General features: G+C 36.4%; 1 protein-coding gene across 2 annotated transcripts in view; it reads right to left on the bottom strand.

The window, feature by feature from the left end:
• Positions 1–230: 230 nt before the first annotated feature.
• WDPCP (WD repeat containing planar cell polarity effector) overlaps positions 231–24,371 on the bottom strand; it is a 173,843-nt gene continuing 149,702 nt past the window's right edge. The window contains exons 15-18 of one of the 2 annotated variants that reach the window (XM_026668428.2): positions 19,928–20,054; positions 4,958–5,037; positions 2,047–2,075; positions 231–984 (exon numbers count right to left, since the gene is read on the bottom strand). In XM_026668428.2, the coding sequence (XP_026524213.2) occupies positions 931–984; positions 2,047–2,075; positions 4,958–5,037; positions 19,928–20,054 (290 nt within the window). In that variant the 3' untranslated portion in view covers positions 231–930. The remainder of the gene's footprint in view (positions 985–2,046; positions 2,076–4,957; positions 5,038–19,927; positions 20,055–24,371) is intronic. The other variant, XM_026668429.2, reaches the window with a different exon arrangement.

Here is a 24,371-nt window from a genome sequence, read left to right as displayed (position 1 = left end):
CTTGTTGGTCATATAGTTCCCTTGCACATAGAATTATTTTTGTAATTTTTGGTTAAGGACTTGGGTACTAATGGGAAAGCCTCCTTTAAAAATAATTTGTGGAACAATAATTTACTTGGGCAGTTTAAAACTATTCAGACAATACTATGATAATATAAGTAGAATACTTATATAACCAGCAGTAGACTCACCACCTTATCAGTCTGGATCACCAGCAATATGTATTGCTCTTTTTATAATAAAGTTGCAGCTTATTTTTGTGTGCATACATTTGTTCCTCCATATTTTTGTTTTATTTTTTTCCTATATTGTAGTTATGGTAAGAGGCAAAGTAAACCTTATAATTTTTACATTGTTTATAATAACTGTAGTTAGGTGACATGCTTTAGTTAAAATCTATTACTCCCACCAAATAAAAATACAAAAATATAAGGAAAGTTATAGAATTATGTTTAATAATACAAGTAAAATCTAATCAGATCTATTTATCAGTCTTTAAAGTACATTATTAAAATAGTTTATTATCTCTTTATAGTATCAATAAGTATTGGTAATCCTTCAATATAAAATAGGTTCATGAGATACTTTCCACCTAGGGCAAAAAATTATTATGATATTCTAAATATATAATGTTAATAATGGTGATTAGTCATCACATATGTTGCTCTAGGAACATACAAAATGCAGTAGATACAAGGCCCCTTGCTGTTGGTAAATGAATTATATGACTGACCTAAAAATCGTAAGATTCAGGCAGAGCTGAGCACATTTAATTCCCCTTGATTTAACCATTTATGCAAGCAGTTAATATATACTAGTGAATTATTTGAACATGATTTCAGAATCTTATGTTAGTTGAAAGCTTCTTGTTTTTCACAGCAAATGATCTGTAGGATTTTAATTTTTTTACTATGCATCAATATTTCTGGTTTATACCAGACCAAAATGCACTACTTTGATAGAGCTCTTTCCTCCAATTTCCTGCTGAAAGAGAAAGGGGAAAATAATAATAGTTTACGAATCATATAATATAAATTATTATTTTTTTGTTAAAGAAAGGACTACATTAAAAACATCAAATCAAGAAACAAGAGCAGAGAGTCACCATTCTGATATAAATAAAGTCAAATCTCAAATATATGTTTTTGAGGGGGAAAAGGCTAAATTTTTTTTTGAAAATGGACTCTTGCAATTATGATCTTAGTAAGTAATATACTATAACAAGCCTAAAATATGAATCCTGTACTGAAGAACATATTTTTTTACAATGCTAAATTACTTTTGAAACAATCTACAAATGTTTCCAGCTTCCTGATGGAAATTAAACTACTGAAGGTGTGGAACTTGAAAAAAAGAGAAATGTGCCATAATTCAATATTTAGCATATGTTCTAATCATTTCAGTAACAAGTTATAACTTTTGGCAGGAGAAATGTGCAAGCTACAGCTGCTTCAGGCTTATTTGTATGCTGGCAAGTTCAAGTAAAACTTTTTAAGATTTTTTTTTTAAGTTTTGCCTGTCAGAATAAATCAATCTTGAAAAAAAGTCTATCAGCTCTATCTGATATTTGTTCTAACAAAGAGACTTTTTAATACAAAGTTGTATAACATCTGCATTTCAACAGATAGCTAATACCTATGTCATATAATTGGTGCCAGGCTAATCTTTATATTAAAATAATGCAAGTAAAAAACACAAAATGGACCTTTGAACAAACGAGCTGACTTTTACTAAGACTTGCACATCAAAACGTTTTTCCATACTTCTCTCTATAATAGTTTTCTACTATCCCAAGTGCCATAATTATAAAACAGAAACCAATTAATATTTTCTCCTGTATGTCCAATATGATTCTCAAATATAGTTTCATTATCCTTAAAGTGAGACTCTTAGGCAACATGAACTATAGTTTTGAACATATTGACTTAAAATTTGAAATCTATTTTAACTTTCATAAGGCTTTCAGTTGCTGCCTGGAAATAATAAAAAAGCCCTTTGGGGACAGAGACTTGTCATTTTATACTAGAAAATGGAAAAAGTGCTTACCTCTTCCTCATGCACTTCCTGAAAAATTTCTAAAAAAAACCCCCAAAACAAATATGTGAGTAAATTATTAGGAAATCATATAAAATGGTCATAATTTACTAACTCTTGATTTTAAATGTTGCATATTTTTTCTACATGTACGTGTACACATACCTTTGGATAAAAACAATACATTTACTGATTATGTATGATTACTGCAGATAGTTTGTATACACGGAGTAGCCCACCCTTGCCGTTTCCTCCTTATGCTTTCTACATGTGGCTATCCCTCCCCTCTCATGAATGCCCATGTGGAAAAATAAGATATAGATTAGTAGAAGCAAGATGCTTTAATAAATGTCTAATTATCTTATCTCATTCATCTGCATAACAGTGTGGCATCTAATAAAGAATATTTGTAGTTCAGGGTTGAAATGAGGGGTGCTTGGTGCTCTCTGAATTTGGTTGTTTTCTTCCAGACATTTCATTACTCAAACTAAGTAGCATCATCAAAGCACTGATGATGTTACCTAGTTTGGGTAGCAAAACATCTGAAAGAAAACAATCAAGCTCAGAGAGACCCTTCAGTGCAGCATCTTCACTTTATTACTCAAGTAACAATTCTATGTCAGTAGAAAGAGAAACAGTCAAGATGCAGAATTTCTTATTCTTCCTGAAGGCTGAAGCAGCAGCTCCGCTCATCTCCTTCACATCTTTCTTTTCTTGGGAGTTGAAGTAGCAAGTACCGGGTGAATAATATTCTCTGCCATGTAATAATATTCTCTGCCATATGCCGGGTGTGTACTACAGTTTATTATTGGTATGCATGGAAATCTGGGTGGAGTCCTAAAAGCTTGTGCCTTTGTGCCAAGTCAAGCTTTAAGCAAAAGAATCTAATTTAATTATTTGAAGTGGTAAATCTTCAGCATGCAAGGTGATTTTCATAATACAATCCTGTGCACATCCACTCAGCAGCAATGCTGAGTCCAATGGGAGTAGGAAGTGACACCCTTGGCTACTTTTTCTGGAATAGCCTAATCCCAGTTACCAACTTATTCCTATTACCATCTTTTTTTTCCCTTCAGTATTTTCAGTATGTCCATTAATATCCAATAATCCAAAATCCTGTATACCCAAATAATTTCCATACATTGTTTTATCTTTTTAAAAATTCTATCGGTTATAGTATGCAATGCACATATGATTTACGTTTTGCACTACTGATTACATTTTTCTTATTAATTTCTATCTGTGTTTTCTCTTTTGGGAACATTTACACATGACTTGTAGCCATCCATGGTTTTTGACAAAATAGATAAATAAGAGTCAGAGCTTTTGCACGACTTAATATTTTTTAATGGAGTTCACTGATTCAGAGAAACAATGTGGACTGATCAAGTGAGGAATTTATTTCTAATAGCTGTTCTCTGAATTGCCTTATCTGTAACCCACATACCAAGCTTTAAGTGAAGCCGAGGCACACAACTTGAAGTTCCAACTATACTGGCCCCACAGAGAGTCCCCAAAGTATTTTTTGGTCCTGAGCTATCGGCCCTGAGAAATGTGACTCTTCATCAAAGGAAGTGGCATATTTCTGGATGAAAAATTACTAGACATCCACAAAAACAACATCCTAAATAATTTATTAAAGCTTAAGACAGAAGCAGGCAAGCAGGAATATGTACACTATAAATGGTTTATTCTTGTTCTTCCATAGCAAGATAGTTCTCAGTTTGTCCCAACTTTCCTTACAGGAGATCTAAATCTTGGTTTGATACTGAGTTTATTAAACCAAAAAAAGGTTCTCCTCCTGGTAGCAAATGCTTTCCAGTGTAACAGCACTGTCAGTGTATTTCAACTGTTTCTAGAATAAAAAAAATTTAAAATCAAAGAAAAGGCAAACTATAAAAGAGAAATGGGGAAGTTTAATCACAGCTGCTAAGCTTAAGAGCCCATCTTGAATATGGCATCTAGTTAATAGTTCTTAATGATAGAGGTTTTGGGTTAACCTGCCAAATACCTGCAAAATTGTGGGATAGTCATTTCCAGAGTCTCTTCACAATGGAATAATTAAATAATCTAGTTATGACTTCCTCTCAAAATGATCTTCCTGACTGGCTGCTTTTTGGACCTACATCAGAGCTTAAGGACCTTATTACGGTATACAGTTAAGACCTGGAGAAGTCCTTAGCAGTGGATTTATCTCCCCAGAAGAACAAGAATTGGTGGCTTCCAGTGGTGACTGCTTTATTTATGACCATTAACAGTTCAGTATGTTTTCTGTTAGACTGGAACTGTATTGTTGTTATCCATTTTTATAAAGATAAAAGAAAAGGGCTTGACCTTGCCCACTAAACATATTTTGTTGCAGAATAGGCTGGCTTTAGAGGGGGCCAGTCAATTCTAGATATTGTCTTTTATTATTTAACTGAAAAATATTCCTCCCATCTCACTCATCTCTTTTTTTACAGCATTCACTGAATACAAATCAGCTTTTAATGTGATCCAGGGAGAGTCTGTGGGAAAAATGAAGGGGTTCCTCAATAGACTAATGACTACTCCTTCTCAGTTTTTCTAACATCTTTTTGAGAGTTAGATATTCCAGCTATTTCTAGAGCTGTTCCTACACAGAGAATGATAAGGCAGATTTTCACATTTTAATTCATTCAGCCCCACCCCAATTTTTTAAACATCAACTTCCTCTATTAGCAAATAGCAATAGCACTTAGACTTATATACCATTTACCAGCATATTGGCCCCAACAATCTGGGTCCTCATGGCCCCATCAAATAGAATGGTTCCATCTGTTTTGAATGTAGATTCCCCACAAATTTTGAAATTTCTGATTGGAAAACTCCACTGAAAACTCTACTACTCGAGTCACCAATTTCTACCACATTTTTCATTATACATATTTTATAGCACCCTTACCTGTTTGACATGCAGTTTTGTCCATTTCAAGTTTAGTACAAAAGTCTGTCAAAAACTCGCATTCCCTTTTGTTTACTTCACTAGAAAAAAATGGAACAGCAAGGAGGAGTATTATCCAAAGGTCCCATGATTAAATGTGCTGTTGCATTTAATTATTATTGTCTTCAAGTCAGTTTTTTACTCCTGGTGGCTGCTTGGACAAGTCCTTGAAGGTTTCTTAGCAAGATTTTGGTTTGCCATTGCTGACTTCTTTGGGCTGAGATAGAAGGATTGGCTCAAGGACACCCAGCTGGCTTTGTGGTGGGACCAAAACTCACATTCTGCCACTTTCTAACCAGGTTCCTTAATTACTATGCTACACTGGTTCTGATACATTTTAATGCAGTCATAATTATGTATATAAAATACTTATAAACTATGTTTAATGATAAAAAATGCAAATAGCAAGAACTGTTGCAATAAGCAAAAGAAACCAAATGTCCAGTCTAACCAAAAACAAACAAGACACCCCCACCCAAAGAAAAACCTAAACTAAAATTGAGTATGCATATGCAGTCTACATATGGACCACAAATAATCATGAGACTATTAGATGGTAGCAAAGAGCTAAAACACGCTATCCTTTGTTGCTATCTGGTTATCATCCAGATTTTTTCAGCCCCCACCTGGTATGCCTAATAATAATACTTAGAGCATAACACTTCTTATGTATTCCTGTAAAATCAACTTGTGGGACAACCTTAATGACAATCAAGGAAATCTGCCTTCATAAAAAGTTTATCAAACCTAGGTTTGGCTGACCCAAATAAAGTAACACAACAAAATATCTACATTTCATAAGATATCACATATAGCATTTTACTTATGTATGGAGTTTCTGGAAATGGAAAAAGTGTCTTGTCTTGCTATAGAATATGAACAGAATAATATCAAAAGTATTATTTAAATTGATTTCCAAAGGCTTCAAAGCAGGAAGATTTTAATTCTGTTTGTTGAAGCATGATCTGACTGAACAGAATCCTCCACACCTAGGGTATATCTTATATGTATGTATGTATGTATGTATGTATGTATGTATGTATGTATGTATGTATGTATGTGTATGTATATACACACACACACACACACATATTACCACACTAAGATATTATTTTTATAAATAAATTATTTTTATGTCTTCTGGCTGTGCAAGCAAGTATAGTTGTAATTGTTAATCAGAATTAAAGAAAACAGTCTTTCAGGGCAATTTGGTTATTCTAATTTTTTTCATTGAAGAAAATATTAAATTCTTTGTAGTTGTACATCCTGAATGTTTTAGAAAAGGAAAAAAATAAAATAAAATGAAATTTGTCTTTAAAAACTTGAACAGTAAAAACCCTGCCTCTTCCCATTGTGAAGAACAGAGAGATATCATTTATCACCTCAAAAGCTATTCTACGTTATCATCCATTTAGGATCATGATGAAAAAGAACAGAACTTGGAATACTTGAGATCACCACACTGCTCCTTTTTCATTAGTTTATTGTCATTTTGAAAGGGTTAACTATGGAAGAAAAAAGACAATACAGAATGGAACCCTGATACCACATTTTATCAGAAGACAATAAAGTCAAATCCATCAGTGATTGGTTTGGATTTATTATTTGTTTCATTTTAGAAGCAAAAATTAACTGAACTGAGTCAACTTCATGCAAATTACTGTGAATCTATAAGAATTTTATAATTCTTTTTGAGCCATGCTGAACTACAGTGAGGCAGATATCTCACCCCAAAAAGCTTTATTGGCTCAGGAAAGAAACCTAGTCTCCACTTCATTGGAGACTAGATTAAGAGAGTTTCTGTTCTGCTTTCTACTTCCATTATCTTTCAGTAGTTCTTGATCAGCTTTTCTACACATAGTTGTGGATTCCTTGGTGAACTGCTGAAAAATTGCTTTTTCAACTGCCAAATTGTTGTAACCCCTTCCATTTCCATGCTCTCAACAGAGCTCAAAACTATCCTTCCTTTCTGAACATCTCTTTAAAATTAGCCAAAACTTAGGCAGATTTCATATGTACTCCAAAAGCTTAAAAGAAACAGTTACTTGCTTCCAGTTTTTAATCATAAATAGGTCTGATGCACTTATATCACATGCACTTGACAAAAAGCCAAGTTTAATTTGAATCCAAAGGGTGTATGATGAGTAAATAGGTTATGTTTAAGCTGCCCCAGGTTGTATTGATGTACAAATAATAGACTTTTCAGAGTAACAGTTTGTTTTCATTTATTACACTTGGAATACTGCAGTAGAAAATGATTTAGTACAGTTTGCCAGATACTTGTGTATTTTCTTTTTAAAAAAGAATGTTAAAAACCTCTCATTCTTATAGATGTGATTAGTGACAAAAGGTACTTGTTCACAAAAAGAGTTAGTTTCCAGCTAATATACAAGCTGATGTACAATCAGGCCCCAGTAATGAATTAAGTCTTTCTCATACCCATGTGATTCCATCATTAATCTGGTGTAGGAGAAGGCAACAGATCTCTTTAGCCATCTAGGGATACTTTTTAAAAAAGTTTTCAAATAGCACAAGCGGAAATACCATGATGCCAAAAAAAGGGTTCAAGAATTATCATTCTTTTCTGAGCAGAAAATGTATGTTTTTACAAAAATAACAAATGAATCTACTTCAGGGCTCTTTATTGAAAGCTGTGGGTCATAATCTACCCTGCTACTTTAGCAGGGGGTGGTAGATAATTGTCTAGGGCTGAAATGGACTTGCCCAAAGTCACCACAGTGGTTCCCAAGCCCAAGGAACAACTATAATTTGGCTCTTTCAACTTCTAATCCAGCACTTTAACGGTTATACTATACCAGCTCCCATAACATATATCTATACAGATATAGAAGTGAAGCCAGCTGAAGGATTCTTGTGTCTGTGCACATTTTTAAAGTGAAAAACTGTGCTGTCATAAATGTACAATTTATCATGGAATTCTGATGACAAATCCCGAAAGAAAGCAGGAAATAGGCCAAGCACTAATTACCTATCTCAAATCTACCCCATAGGATATATTATGGGAAAACCACAGAAAAAGAACAAAATAATTTAGATTCCCAGACAGATGCACTACTTGGTATAAGGTTGATGAAAGTATTTTCTGTGTGCATTTTTCTATTTGGAATTTTTTAAAGGCAAGTTACATATGGTAACATTTAACAAATGGCTTTGTGGTGCATTTTGTATTCAAAATTCTAGAAACTTTTTTCAGCTTCCATTTATCAATTACTGTCAAAATGTAAGATTCCCAAGTTGGATTTATTTTTAATGCCTGAAATTGATCCATTCTAAGACTATAAGCAGGTGAAAATGGACAGATATTACCCAGATAAATCAATTTGTTCAGTCTACTATGAATCAAGATTAATTGATTGTGATTGTTTGGTATACATTGATCTTCTAGTGCAACCTTTCTGACACACCTTAAATGTTATTTACACATTGCAATAGTTTTCTAGCTGAAAACAATTAGGAGGAAAGAAGACCTGGTAGTAGCAATTCAGAAAGAGAGAAATTTGATAGAAACATTATAATTTTAATTTTATTTCAAATGTATCTTTCTCTCAGTATACTGCATAAACAAGTATTCAGATATTTTTACACACATTAGAAAGGTACTTTTTCAAAAGGAAACTGAACTTTCTTTGTTTTTCCTTGAAGATGTTTTGCTTCTCATCTAAGAAGCTTCTCCAATTTTGACTTCAATCACAACTGAAGAAGCTTCTTAGATGAGAAACAAAATGTCTTCAAGAAAAAACAGTCCAGTTGCCTTTTGAAAAAGCATCTTTGGGACAAAGCCTTATGTCTACAAATGAAGAGTTGAGCAAGTTTTAGTATTATAATATCTACGAAGACTGCAAAAAAAGTCCAACTGGAAGATACTAAATGTGATACTGAAAGGATAAACGATATATTGGTTTTCTGTGGTTAGACAGGATCTCTGTAAAATATATCAGACCTGCAAAGAAATAAAAACATTAAACATTTGCCAGCCGATAAACAGAATCCCAATAGCTTCTCAAAATTCAACTTCTCTACAACAATGTAACCTATCTTTTTATATTTTCTAATCAACTTATTAACAGGTGAGCAGACATTCATGTTCGTTTACAGACTGTATTACTGTAATAATTCTTGAGTAAGAACAACTAGGCATGAAAATCAGAATTATAATAGGTAAATTGTTACTGAACAATTGCTGAATAAACTGAAGTAATAATATAATAGTTACTTCAGTTTATTCAGCAATTGCTCAGTAACAATTTTAAACACATATAACTGTTTATCTTACTGGTGTGAGTGATTTGGTCTAATGGTTAAAGGCATCAGGCTATAAATTAGGAGACTTAGTCCCACTTTAGGCATGATAGCCGGTTGGGTGACTTTGGGCCAATCACTTTCTCTCAGCACAACACACCTCAACTCACCTTGGTCCTCTAATATGGATCAAGAGCTAAGTATTCAAAAGTAGTCCACATTTTAATTACTAGAAGACTCAATTTCAGCCATTTTATGGGCATAGAAATGTAGAAAAAATGAAACACTTTTATAAAGAGATTAGGGACCTTTATAGTGGTATAGATTGCTAGTGATTCATCAAAATACTTGGCAGCAGAAATTTAAAGCTGCTCAGTCAAAACTAGTTCTTCATCAATTTTGAGAATGTAGCTCAAGTCTTTTCTGTTGACTACATTTTTCTGGTATCTCTTCAGAAGCCTCTAAAGAGCAAAATTATATATTAATGTCAATTGAAAAGGGGTTGGAACTTGACAATGTGGAAATATATGCCAAGTATTCCTTAACATTAGCATATTATGATCATGTGCACATTTTGTAACAATGCATATGCAGTATGTCATCTTTAAGTCTTTTAGCAGTAGACAATTATTCTTTATGCCAATATAGATTTAGTACAGGGAGTTCCCTTTAAACTTGCATTTAATTTGGCATTGAAATGTTCACTTCTAAAGTACTTGCAGTAATAACTGGATTTATTTTAAGAGTTCAAAATGAAAAGTGATTATAGATCTGTATTATTTTATAGTTGGCAGCACACAAGTAGAGTTTTATAGTTAAATAACTGCTGGAGGGGTGGAGGCTTTTTTAAGTGTTCCCTCAGAAAACAATAATCCCAGTTTTAGCAAAGGATTTTAAGTAGTTTTTTTTTTAATTTAGATGGAAGTATTAACCACTTTTGATGACCCTTGTAGCTCATCAACTACAGTATTCAACGTAGTAATGAAATAAGTAAAAGCAAAGTCTGGCTGCTCTCAGAGGGTCAGATTAGGTAATCATCTCTCTTCAGCCTTTATTCTTAACACTATTATATCACAGGCTTGCGTGTTGAGTCCCTTACTCTATACTCTTTATGTTAATGACTGCATTCCCACTCACACCACAAATACTATTATTAAATTTGCAGATGATACAACATGGTGAGTGTTGAAGTAATTCCCCGTTAGGAGAATGAGCACACACAGGGAGACGTAGTGAGAGTGGTGAAGAATAACACACAACTACCACACAGATACACTGTATAGTAAAATGTAGGTTTTTACTTCCAATAAACGTTTAAGCAAAGTCCAAACAAGCAGTCCAAGTCATTCACAGTTAAAGCAGTCAGTTTTCAGTCCAGGGATAATCCAATAACAAAACCCAGTATCAAAAACAGTTCAGTAACAGACTTACATCAAATCCAAGAATAACGATGATCAATAACAGTCAATAGGAACAGCAACACTCGAGAAACAACAGAACAGGACTAAACAACCCAGGTTTCTGACTCCATCTTATGGCCGTTTGAGAAACCACACCCATTCTCTTAAAGAGACAGTATTAAAATGTCTATCCTGGTTTATATATTTTCCAACCCAAATGTTAGGTGACTTACATTCCTAACATTCTCCCCTTTGGGTAGGACAATATATACAACCTTACGTTCTAAGTCCATAATCCTCACAGCAAGCCCTGGGCTTTTGTAAAATGATCTGCGATGTTATTTTCTGACATACAGTATTCCAGCTTAATCATCTTACTTTGCACACATTGTCTCACATTTAAATATCTTAAATCTGTGTGTTTTGATCTTGTCTTAACAGCAATATTTGAAGCCATTTGTATTGCTGATTGGTTATCTTTATAAAGAACAATAGAATCTGTTACATCAATTCCCATGTCAATTAATAGTTGCTTATAACAAATTAAATCTGTACATAATAAAGACAAACATGAGAATTCAGCCACCATTGTTGACAAACTTAGATGTTTCTGTCGAATAGACCTCCATCCAATCAACACCTTTCCCAATAATATTACAGTACCTGATATAGATTTTCATATACCGTGTTTCTCACATAATAAGGCCGGGCCTTATTTTTTTTGACCCCAAAACCGGCTAGGACGTCTTTCGGGTGACTTAATTCCCCCTTGCATCCTCGGGTGGGCGGGCGGCGACAGCTTGGATGTTTGGAGACCTTCCGCCACCGTTGCTTTTCCTTCTCCCTTGCTGCCGTGGCGTTACAGATAACGCCGCGGCGTTGGCGCAGCCACGTGCAGCCAGTCAGGCTCCTCCTGCAACCGGAGCCCTGAGGAGACACTTCAGCCAGGCGCTCCTGTGGTCGCTTTTCCTTTGCCTTCGATGGTAAGTGAATTATTTTAAAACCTCCGCTCATCCTATCAGGGCCGTGCGAGCTGAGCAGAGCCGGAAAGCAAGCCGGGGTGTTTCCTGGTTCTGTCCAGCCCGTACGGCTCTGCCGCCCTGGCGGGATGAGCGGAGGTTTTTAAAATAATTCACTTTACCTTCGAAGGCAAAGGGAAGGCGGCCACAGGAGCGCCTGAAGCCAAGTATACCAACAACAAAAGGCAAATCCTCAAGGTGGGCTGGAGGGAGGTGGCTACGTGCCCCCGGCTGCTTCAATGCAAGGTCCTGACTTGCAGCATCCTGCCGTTGCCGCCGCGTCCTCCCTCTCCGACTGCAAAACTCGTGTGCTTCGCCAAACGCTCCGAGCGAGGCGAGCTCTTTCATACATAGAGAGAGAGGGAAAGACGCCGGCGTGCTCCGAGAGGCTGGCTCTTTTCTCTAGCCGAGGCTGACAGGAAGTGCCTCCAGGGCCGTGGCAGGCAAGCCGCGGGTGTTTCCTGGTTCTGCCCAGCGCGCGCGGCTCTGCCACGGCCCTGGCGGGATGAGCGGAGGGCCCGGCGGGAGGCACTCGCCTTGGTGACATTTGGTGCCTCCGCCGCCTCCTTGCCCATCGCAGGTGGCGGCGGCGGCGGCAAGCGGCGGCGCTTCGCTGAGGGAAAAGAAGACAGTGCAGCCACCTTGCTTGCTTTCCCACCTGCCCGCCCCAGATGGCCTCAGGAGCGGCGGCAGTGGCAGCAGGCGCGCACACTCCTGCCAGCGAAGGGAGGAGAGGTGAGGAAAGAGAAGGGAGTGCGGCAGCAGCAGCTGCTGTCACAGTATCGCCTCATAGCGGGCAAGGCTGGCAAGCTGAGGTGGCCGCACCAGAGATCGTCACTGCCGACCCCTTTTCTCTAGCCGATTCTGACTGAATCTCTATCCCGCTCCTTTATCCTCACGACGGGGTCGGCAGTGACGCTCTCTGGTGCGGCCACCTCAGCTTGCCAGCCTTGCCCCGCTATGAGACGATACTGTGACAGCCCCGGGGCATGTAGCCACCTCCCTCCAGCCCACCTTGAGGATTTGCCTTTTGTTGTTGGTATACTTGGTTAGGCGCTCCTGTGGCGCTTCCCTTTGCCTTAGAAGGTAAAGTGAATTATTTTAAAACCTCCGCTCATCCCGCCAGGGCCGCGGCAGAGCCGCACGGGCTGGGCAGAACCAGGAAACACCCCGGCTTGCTTTCCCGGCTCTGCTCAGCTCGCACGGCCCTGATAGGATGAGCGGAGGTTTTTAAAATAATTCACTTTACCATCGAAGGCAAAGGGAAGGCGGCCACAGGAGCGCCTGAAGCCAAGTGTCTCCTCAGGGCTCCGGTTGCAGGGAGGAGCCCTGACTGGCTGCACGTGGCTGCGCCTAAACGCCGCGGCGTTACTGTAACGCCACGGCAGCAAGGGAGAAGGGAAATTAACGGTGGCGGAAGGTCTCCCGATATGAAGTGCTCCACCAACGCAGGCAGCACCATATCCGGGCATGCAACAAAGTACTTCCTAACGGCAAGCCCCCCGCCACTCCCCCCATTTCGCATGTTTAATATGGGCCTTAATTTGGGGGGAGGGGCTTAATTTGATTTTATGCCAATAAATCATGCTGGGGCTTCCTATTGGTGGAGGCCGTATTGTTGGAGAAACACGGTATTTATGTCTGTAGCAAAACTTGCATTGGCATATGCAGTTAGACTTAGTTCATCTTTAGGCTCCAAATACAATGCATAATGCATTGTTTGTTTCAGATATCTTAACACACGCTTAGCAGCTTGCCAGTGCCTTTCACTCAGCTCAGCGTTAAATCTCGCTAATTTGTTAACACAAATAGCAATTCTAAAACCTACATTTACTGTACAGTGTATCTGTGTGCTGTGTGTGTATTATTCAAACACTTCTCTCAAATACATCTCCCTTTATGCGCTCATTCTCCTAACGGGGAATTACCTCAACACTGGTTATGGGCCCAGGCCATACCAGGCTCAGATAACTGAGAGTTAGTGTGAATACACAGTACTGTATACAGACAGCTGTTTACTGTTTAATTGTGGGTTACTATCCTGGTAAAGATGGCACAAGTCACTTCAACAAGTCTATCACTGATAACCTGGTTGGATGGAACAAACTATGTTTCCTGGTCTATGAAGTGCAGTCTACTTCTGCATAGAGAAGGTTTATCTAATGTAGTTCAAAATCTACCGGATGTAAATGCTTGGGATCCAGAAAATGAGGATGATGCCAAGAAGCTTGCTGACTTTAAACAGAACAACGAACGAGCTCTTTGTATAATTGGACTAACACTGAGTGACCAGCAGCTAGTCCACATTCGTGGAGAAGAGTCTGCTGCTAGGTGTTGGGAGAATTTGAAAACTATTTATGTTTGTGACAGTGTAGGTGCATACATACATCTTACACATAAACTGTTTCGAGCACGTCTTCTGAAAGGTGGAGATATGTTAGCTCATTTAAACTTCATGAAAAGAACTTTTCAGGAGCTACGTGAAAAGGAACTGATATTTTCAGAGCTGCATCAACTTTACATCATTCTTTCCTCATTGGATGAAAGTTATGATGACTATGTATCTTTACTGGAAGTCCTGCCCAGAGATAAACTGACATTGACTGACATAACTGGAAGGTTGTTAGAAGAAGTAAGAAGACGGCTGAATAGGGACCAACTGAGGAAGGAACAACCACAAGAAGAGAATTAGTCTTCAACTGCCTATACCGTGAGGAAATGTTTTTCTTGTGGGGCTAGGGGACATACAGCTGGATTCTGTAAGAAGGGAAAACAACAATATTGGTAATCACCAGAAGGCCAAGAAGAATGTTAGTTTAGCTATGTCTAGCAATTCAACTGTAAACCATGATTTGTGGGTTGTTGATAGTGGAGCATCGCAGTGCATTACTAAAGATAGAAAGAGGTTTGTAAAGATGTCCATCAGTAAACAACATGTAACATTGGCAAATGGATGGAAGATGAAAGCATCTGGTGAAGGTACTGCATATTGTTCTTGTATAAATGAACATTTAACTATGTTATATGTACCTAAACTAAAATTTGACTTATTATCAGTAAGGGCTTTAGTTAATCTTGGTTATGTAGTAACCTTTAGGGGACATAACTGTATAATAGAGAAAGAGGGTAAAAGTGTTACTGCTACATTAGAGAATGATTTATATGTAATACATGATGACAAGTTGAAGATGGCTAACTCAGTTTATAACAGTGTGAAGCCACATGATGAATGTATACATTTACTGCATAGACGTCTGGGGCACATTAATTTCAAAATGCTCAAACGAACTGTTGAATTGTCAGAGGGAGTAAAATTGAAACCCTGTAGCAAGTTTTTTAAACTGTAATGCTTGTAGCCAAGAGAAGAGCAAGGTTACTCCAGCAAACAGACTTAATGGGTTTAAGACCAAAGAACCTGTAGAGATTGTTTTTGCTGACATAATTGGTCCTAAGATACCTAGTTTAGGAGGTGCCTGTTATATTTTGAATATTATGGACCATTACTCATGATACGGTTTCTGCTATCTTATGAAAAACAAAACAGAAACATTCCAACATTTCTTTAACTGGCTAAGGTTTGCTGAGAGAAAAATGAAAAGGAAAGTAATTACTTTAGTTACTGATAATGGGACTGAGTTTGTTAACAAAAGATTCCAAACTATGCTGAAATTGGCTGGTGTTGAAACGTTCTGTACCTTACAGACCACAACATAAACTTGTTTGTAGAACGGAGAGCGCAAACGTTACAAGCCATGGCTCGCACTATGTTATCTGATTCAGGTTTACCTGAAACATTGGGGTGAGGCCATAATGTGTAGTAATCATGTTTTAAACAATGTAGTTAATACAACAACTGGAGAATTGCCATTCACTTGTTGGCATGGCAGAAAACCAAATTTAAGTTACCTACACAAATTTGGAGCTCCAGCATGGGTGCATATTCCCTCACAAGTAAGACTGAAAGGGCAACATAGCACTAAGAAGTTAGTTTTTGTGGGTTATGAGGCCAACCATAGATCGTTTAGATTCTGGGATCAAGGCACAGCTCATGTTTATTGTAGTGCTAGTGCAAAATTTCTTGAGCGCATTGTGTGGGATAAACTGGAACAGGAATCCAGCAATGATATTATTATTGACACCCAAATAGTCCCTAAAGATGAAATAAGTAAACCACAAAGAGCCATTAAAGAGGAAGAACAGGCACAGGAGGAGGTAGAAGAACAGGAGCAGGTGGCACAGGAAAATCCACCAGTAAGCCCTGTATTACCAAGATGTTCAACCCAAGTAACACGACCACCTGATAGATATCAGGCTAGTGTTGTATGCCAAGTGAATACAGTTCCAAATAACTATAATGAACTAAAACTCTATCCTGCTAAGGATCAGAGTGCTTGGCAGGAAGCAATGGATAAGGAACTGGAATCATTAAAAAAAACTGGAAGTATACGAAAATGTTAAGTTACCACCAGGTAAACATGCCATAGGATGTAAATGGATTTATAAACTAAAGACAGGTGTAGATGGGACTGTTATCCATAAAGCCAGGTTAGTAGCACAAGGGTTTAATCAGACAGCAAATGACTACGATGAGCTGTTTGCACCTAGTCTGAAGGCTACTACATTAAGGGCAGCATTAGTGTGGGCAGCTAAGAAGAAATACATTGTAAATCATTTGGATGTAGAGACGGCATATCTGCAGGCACCATTGCAACACACTATATATTTAAAGAAACCTTTAGGTCTCAAAAATAATAATACAACTAATTGCTGGAGATTGAAAAAGAGTCTTTATGGTTTGAAGTAATCGGGATATGAATGGAACCAATGTATAGGTAAAGAATTAACTAAAATAAGTTTTGTAGCTGGCATGGGTGATCCATGTTTGTTTAAAAAAGAAGTAATGGTATAATTTCATTGTTGCTATTGTTTACTGATGACACAGCATTAATCACCAAAACTGAACAAGAAGCTACTAAAATAATTTCACTGTTAGAGAAGAAATTTAAGATAAAACAATTAGGAGAAATCAAACAATATCTTGGTTTAAAGATAGATAGAACTAGGGGAGGATATAAGATCTCACAGGCAGATAAAATTAACCAATTGCTAAAAAGTTTTAAAATGGAACTTTGTAAGCCGGCTAAAACACCAATGAGCCAGAAGTTTAGCCATAGTGATGTTCAAAGTCCTATTTTTGAACATTTATCAGTCTTTGATTGGTAGTTTATCTTATCTCAGTAATTGATCAAGGCCAGATATTGCATACAGTGTTAATCAATTAGCGAGATTTAATGCTGAGCTGACTGAAAGGCACTGGCAAGCTGCTAAACTTGTGTTAAGATATCTGAAACAAACAATGCATTATGCATTGTATTTGGAGCCTAAAGTTCATCTGAGTTTAACTGCATATGCTGATGCAAGTTTTGCTACAGACACAAAAATCTACATTGGGTACTGTAATATTATTCAGAAAGATATTGATTGGATGGAGGCCTATTAGATAGAAACACTTAAGTTTGTCAACAATGGAGGCTGAATTCTCATGCTTGTCTTTACTATGTACAGATTTAGTTTTGTATAAGCAATTATTGATTGACATGGGAATTGATGTAACAGATTCTATTCTATTGTGATTATCTTTATGAAGGCCTCAAATTTTGCTGTTAAGACAAGAATGAAACACACAGATTTAAGATATTTAAATTTGAGACAATGTGTGCAAAGTAAAATGATTAAGCTAGAATACTGTATGTCAGAAAACAATATAGCCAATCATTTTACAAAGGTCCAAGGCTCTATAAAGCATAAGGTGTGCTGTGAAGATTATGGACTTAGAACGTAAGGTTGTATATATTGTCATACCCAAAAGGGGAGAATGTTAGGAATGTAAGTCACCTAACAGCTATTTGGGTTGGACAATATATAAACCAGGATAGACATTTTACAAAAATGTATCTTTAAGAAAATGCAAAACTGTAATTGGGTGTGGTTTCTCAAACGGCCATAAGATGGAGCCAGAAACCTGGGTTTTTTAGTCTCAGAAGAAGTCTCAGTGAGTCTCTGTTTCTTTCTGTTGGAGAGTATTGCCATTCCTCCATTTTTCCTAATTGACTGCTATGCTTGGATGTGATGTAAGTCTGTTACTGAATTGTTTTTGACACTGGACTTTGTTATTGGATTATCCCTGGACTAAAAACTGACTGATCTTACCTGTGAATGACTTTGGACTGTGTTTGAACTTTGCTTAAAAGTTTCTGGAAGTAAAAACCTACATTTACTGTACAGTGTATCTGTGTGCTGTGTGTGTATTATTCAAACACTTCTCTCAAATACGTCTCCCTGTATGCGCTCATTCTCCTAATGGGGAATTATCTCAATAGAGACCAAGTGGAACAAGTGGCCAGTTTTAAGTTTCTGGGTGTTATCATAAAAGAGGACCTGACCTGGGGTGCTCACATTGCAGCACTGGTCAAAAGGGCCCAGCAGAGATTATACTACCTAAGACTTCTCAGGAAACAACAACTGAATGAAAAACTGCTGGTGACCTTCTACCGCAGCACCATAGAGAGTATTTTAACTTACTGCACCTGTGTATAATTGCCAATTGCACAGTGGCAGATAGGACAGCACTCCAGAGGGTTAACATCAATGCCCAGAGGATCATTGGTTGCCCTCTCCCCTCTTTGGAAGAACTTTATAGCTTCCACTGCCTTAAGAAAGTTCAAAACATTCTTAAAGTTCCATCTCATCCTGGGCACCCTTTTTTTGAAGTATTATGATCTGGCAGATGGTACAGGATAATAAAAACAAGGACAAATAGGCTGAAAAACAGCTTCTATCCCAGAGCAGTAACTCTATTGAATTCTACTGTATAATGCAATATTAATGCAATATCAGGGGTTTTCAATTCAATTGTATAGAAAGTGAAGGATGTGTGTTTGTGTTTTATTTTTATAGTTATAATGTACACTGAAGATGGCATTTAATTTCATTGTACGAGGTGCAACGACAATAAAGTAAACTAAATTTGATTACATAAAAGTTGAAGAACTTTGGAACTATCTAGAGCAGAAAACTCCTACTGGTACTGTATTAACAATGGACTATAATGCACTTTTCTTTAGAAAAAATAAAATTAAAATGTTCTGAATAATCTGTATAATATAATATATTGTATAATTCTTTGAAACTGATTTTTATTTCATTTGAGGGAATCTTCTAAAAAGGTATGCCAAGATCAGAACCTTAATCAATGCTAAATTCTTTTTTAGATTTTTCTTTTTAAAAAATTAGTTAGATTTTCTTTTTAAAACCGGACATGATTTTTAAATACATTGAAAGTATATTTCAGTGAAATTAATTAGGTTTTCTCTAAATAATAGGTTTAAGTCACGTATGTTGGCAACCATAAAGCCTCAAAGATGGCCTCATCTGTCCTACTGACATCCCTGAATATTGAATAATCTACACTCACTAATGATGAGGATAAACATAATAAATGGAGTAATCAATGTATATCTCTTTATGAATGCAAGCGGGACTTCTTAAAACAAATGATTATTCACTAAACTAAAAAACAGGTAAGATTTCTTCCAAAGTACAGTAAGAAATCTAGATAGCAGTGTTAAATGCTATATTAAGAATTATTGCATCATTTAAAGTATCTCCAAGGATCTCCCTTTAACATCTCCCTATTAGAATATATAAAATAACTATCAAGGAAAAAAGTCAGTTAAGCTGTCTGTGGGACAATCTATCTGTATTTGCCTATTCTGTCCTGTCTGCCTGTCCAATATGATACAACAGAGTTTGGGTTCCATTCATTTTGTGAGACTTAGGAAGTGGGCCTTCTTTAGAACAGCATACTCTTAAAGATTTGTAGTGTTTTTCTGACTTCATTTAAGTGGGCCTTTAAAACCTTCCTCTAGGCCTTGGGCTAGATTGGGTGGCAGTTTCTTTCTGGGAATGTTGCATGCCATAGAAGATATTTCTAGACAGGAACTTTTTCTTTGCTGTGTATTGCTCAATCTGTTTTTAATACTGTTATACCACTTAGAGTTATCAAAATCAGGTAGCCATTACAAATATGATTAAATCCATCCATCCAAGTTATATTCTTCAACACCTGTTCTTCCCATTATAATACATTTTATACATTTTGTACATTTTAGATTTAGAGCCCTTTTTAAAATTTGACTCGATGAGCAGTTACATTTTTTTCTTTTGATAGTTGCTTGTTTTGAGCATTTTACCTTGTAGAGCTGTTGCATGTCATACTGCATGGTGGGAAACTGCCTTCAAATTTCTGTTCTTGTGTCATACACAGGTCCACGACAGGTTCTCTTAAATTATCTTCTTTGTTTTTATATCTTGGAATCTCTATGGATTTAATAAATAAAACTGGTATCATCTATTGCCAGAAAATAGTAATCATCTTTAATAGCATTTGGAGTTGCCTCTATTCAAGTGGCTCCTATTACTATCCATAAAAACATACAGTATGAAAATACTAGATGTTATTGTCACTTCACAGATTGTTATGTGCAGTGGTAAAACCTATATAACTGGAAGTGTTCACTTTTAGGAGGATTAAATACAAACTATTAGTATTCTGCCTAGAAAACCAAATTGAAATTTATAACTGGGACAATATGAATATAATGCTCGCAGGTTTTACAAAGAAATAACAAAAACTGTGTCTCTGCCATAAAAACATTGTCTTTGTGATTTCTCAGGAAAAAGTTTATGAAGTGATAGCTAAAAAAGTGATGCCACTGAAGCTGTTGAATTACAGTATGTCAGGTGTTTGTAGACATTGAAAATGGCAGCATCTTCAAGATTAGCTAACCTTACACAAGCTATTGTGAACAGGAGCTCACTTTCTCAGATGCTTAGAGTGGGTTTGCTATTACTCGACTTTAAATTTAGGGAGTAGAAGAGGGAGAAATGGATGGGGAAAAACAAAGTTTAACAGCTTTACATGATTGTGGAAATTGAGAGGAAGAGACCGAGTACCACTTTATCAGTTAACAAAGATTATAGGCTAAGAGCTCGTTATTCTGTTCAAATCTTCAGTAATAGATTATAATTTTTTAATTGTTTGTAATTCAGCTGCCAAAGTTTCCTGTTACACTACTGCTATTTGAGGCCAGTGATAGTTTTTGTGAGGCTGAAATGTGCCGTTGTCTTGTTTCCATTTTGAGCTCTGCTGTTCAGTTACTAGCCATTTAATTTTATCCAAAAGCTATCTTGTTTTTCCTATGTAGACTTCAGAAAAATGGATTATGACATATCATCTTAGATGATAAACATATGAAGGCACCCCTAACAATGTGAGGGACAATTACATTCCATTATTGTGCTAAGGTAGCTTTGTTGGAATAATGATTTCTTTACCATAAATAATGGCTATTCTTGTTTAAGTGAATTTATATTTGGACATAGGAAATAGAAGTGCCTTAAATCTACTGAAAAGATCTAAAAATTAATGATAATTTCCAAAATTGAAATAATGTGTTATTTTCTTATAGAAGTTTTTTTAAAATAGAATTAGAATTTAAGATTTAGAAATATAAAGATTTAGAAATATAAAGAGACCCACTGCTTTATTTTCCATCAGAATGAATCACGGTACATATAGTTTTTTTATACTGAGAGGCAAGGTATGCAACTTTTCTCATTTAATCTGTTGATGAACATTTGCCTATCTGTAAAAAAAAAGTCACCTCTTCTCACAAAAAGCTTACCACATGCAATTTGATCAACTGGGGTTTCTGACAAGTCTTAGATTTTCAGTGTTTGCTTTAGCAAATGGTAATGCAGATACACTTCTTTGTGTTGGCATTGTGCCCAGAAATGGGGAACAATTTGTTTTCTCAAGTTTCCATTCTACTTTCTAAAGTGAAATTGATTTCAAAGGTATATTATGACATAGAAGAATGAAACTGGTATCTTAATATTGCATCATTGACAAGTCTACTTAACAGGAACCATTAAATATGTACAAAATAACAGCTGCTCTTGTATAAAACAGGTTTTTTGGCATGAAAACACATAAGTGAAGATAAACCATTTTTAAAAATATATTTTGTACTCTGCATGATAAACATAGTTAATTCTGTATAATCTGATGTTTACACAGTACTCATAATGCAAAACCTTCTTAGGTAAAAATAAACCTTAAAATTCTGAAGCAAACGTTTAATCAGAATACTTCATGCTGATTTTGTAAAATTCAATATATCCAGAAATATAACTTGCAAACTGTGGTGGTATTTACATCTATTTTGTAGATATATCCCAAATGAGCCATTAAGCCAGATTTTGTTTATTACTTGTTCAAAATGGCTATTACTGGAAACTTTCTGTTCTTAAAGTCTCACAAGGAGCATGGAATCACATTTACTTTTTAAGATGAAAAGACTTTCAGCCCCCCTTTGGCCAGACTAGCAGAAAAGAAAACATCTGCTAGAGCAATACTCGAATACAGCTCAACAGTATGGAACCCACATTACGTATCTGATATTAACACTGTTGAGAAAGTCCAGAAATATTTCACAAGAAGATTTCTACACTCCTCTACTCATTGCAGAATACCTTATTCCACCAGACTTAAAACTCTAGACCTAGAAAGCCTAGAACTACGCCGTCTTCGGTCCAATCTAAGTATAGTATATAAAATCATACATTGCAATGTCTTACCTGCAAATGAATACTTCAGCTTCAACCATAACAATACAAGAGCACACAATAGATACAAACTCAAGGTTAACCGCACCAAACTTGATTGCAGGAAATATGACTTCAGCAACAGAGTCGTCAATGTCTGGAATACTCTACCTGACTCTGTGGTTTCTTCCCCAAACCCCAAAAACTTTAACCTTAGACTGTCTACTATTGACCTCACCCCTTTCCTAAGAGGTCTGTAGGGGGCGTGCATAAGCGCACGAACGTGCCTACCATCCCTGTCCTATTCTTTCTTTTATTTTTCTTATATGTATCCATTTCATGTATTCATAACTATGTTTATTCTTATACCTATTATCTTGTAAGCGATTGACAAATCAAATTAAATTAAATTTTAAAAAGCTGCTTGTCATATTCATGGAAAGATTGTTTTTGCAAGTAGGAGAGATTGTTGTTCCCTTAACAGAATAAGAAGTAAATCTGGATGTTTGTCAATGGCTTAATAACAATGGCCATTATTATCCTACAGCCATCTGGAAATTGTGAATTGAGATGCTTTTTCAATGTTTATTTTGAAATAAAACAAATTAGAAATATACGTTTCTTAATTTAGCTTCTCTGTTCAATACTAACACAAATAGTTGCACAACGGATGCCAACACCTTGCATTAAAATCTGCTGCGCTAGACAGAAAGATGGAAAGACATTGTCTGAGTTTGGTTGAAAACAAAATTAATATTGTAGAAAGCAAGAACGAAAAAAAGAACATCTGCAGGCAGAGCCCCAAATCAAAAAAGCACCTTCAGAAACAACACCCAAAAGGTTCGAAATGGCCACTCAGATGATGTATCAAAACTTTAGAGAAATACAGGTAGTCCTCAATGTACGACCACAACTGGCCCAAACTTTCTGTTGTTAAGTGAAACATTTTTAAATGGGTTTTGCCCCATTTTATGACCTTTCTTGCCACAGTTGTTAAATGAATCACTGCAACTGATAAATTAGTAACCCGTTGTTAAGTGAATCTGGCTTCCCCATTGACTTTGCTAGTCAGAAGGTTGCAAAAGGTGACCACATGACCATGGGACACAGCAATTGTCATAAGTATGAACCAGTTGCCAAGCATCTTAATTTTGATCACATGATCATGGGGATCCTGCAAAGGTTGTAACTATGAAAAATGGTTGTAACTCACTTTTTTCAGTGCCATTATAACTTTGAATGGTCACTAAATGAATTGTTGTAAGTTTAGGACTACCTGTAATATATAAATGCAAGCTTTAAAAGTTTTGCACCTCACAATAATGAGATGATAAGACACAGAATTGTCAATACTACCTAACATTTTAAAAATAGCAATTGTGTCTTAATTATGCTGTTTAGTAGCTGACTTTATTTATTCCTTCCTAAATGAAAGCTGAGTGACTTAATCCACTAAGAAAATTTATAGTTACATAGTATATTGAATTCACCAAACCAAGGTTTCCCATATTGTAGGACCAATTTTGTTACTAGATGTAATCTGAATATACAGTAGATAGTGACATCTCCATTAGAACCTACACTCATGAAAGATATTTAATTTCTAGATGAGCAAAAGAAAGGTGGCAAGATGTAGAATCCAACAATAATAACAACAAATCTTTCTGGGGAAAAAGTGAAGTAAAAAGAAATAGCAATAGCATTTAAACTTCCATACTGCTTCACACTGCTTTACAGCCCTCTATAAGCGGTTTACAGAGTAAGCATATTGCCCCCCAAAATCTGGGTCCTCATTTTACTGACTTTGAAAGGATGGAAGGCTGAGTGAACCCTGAGCCTGGTGAGATTCGAACTGCCAAATTGCAGGCAGCCGTCAGTCAGCAGAAGTAGTCTGAAGTACTGCATTCTAACCACTGCGCCACTGTGGCTCTATGAAGCTTGAACTAATGTAGATTCTGATATACTACTGCTAATGTAGATACTATACCCATCTATTATGGAAAATCTGTTTTACAACTGAGAAACATT

This window comes from Notechis scutatus, chromosome 1 (assembly GCF_049901735.1).
Source record: "Notechis scutatus isolate UNSWTSFEM ecotype Mainland chromosome 1, rNotScu1.2, whole genome shotgun sequence".
Classification (NCBI taxonomy): domain Eukaryota; kingdom Metazoa; phylum Chordata; class Lepidosauria; order Squamata; family Elapidae; genus Notechis; species Notechis scutatus.
This window is presented reverse-complemented; position numbering and strand designations above follow the sequence as displayed.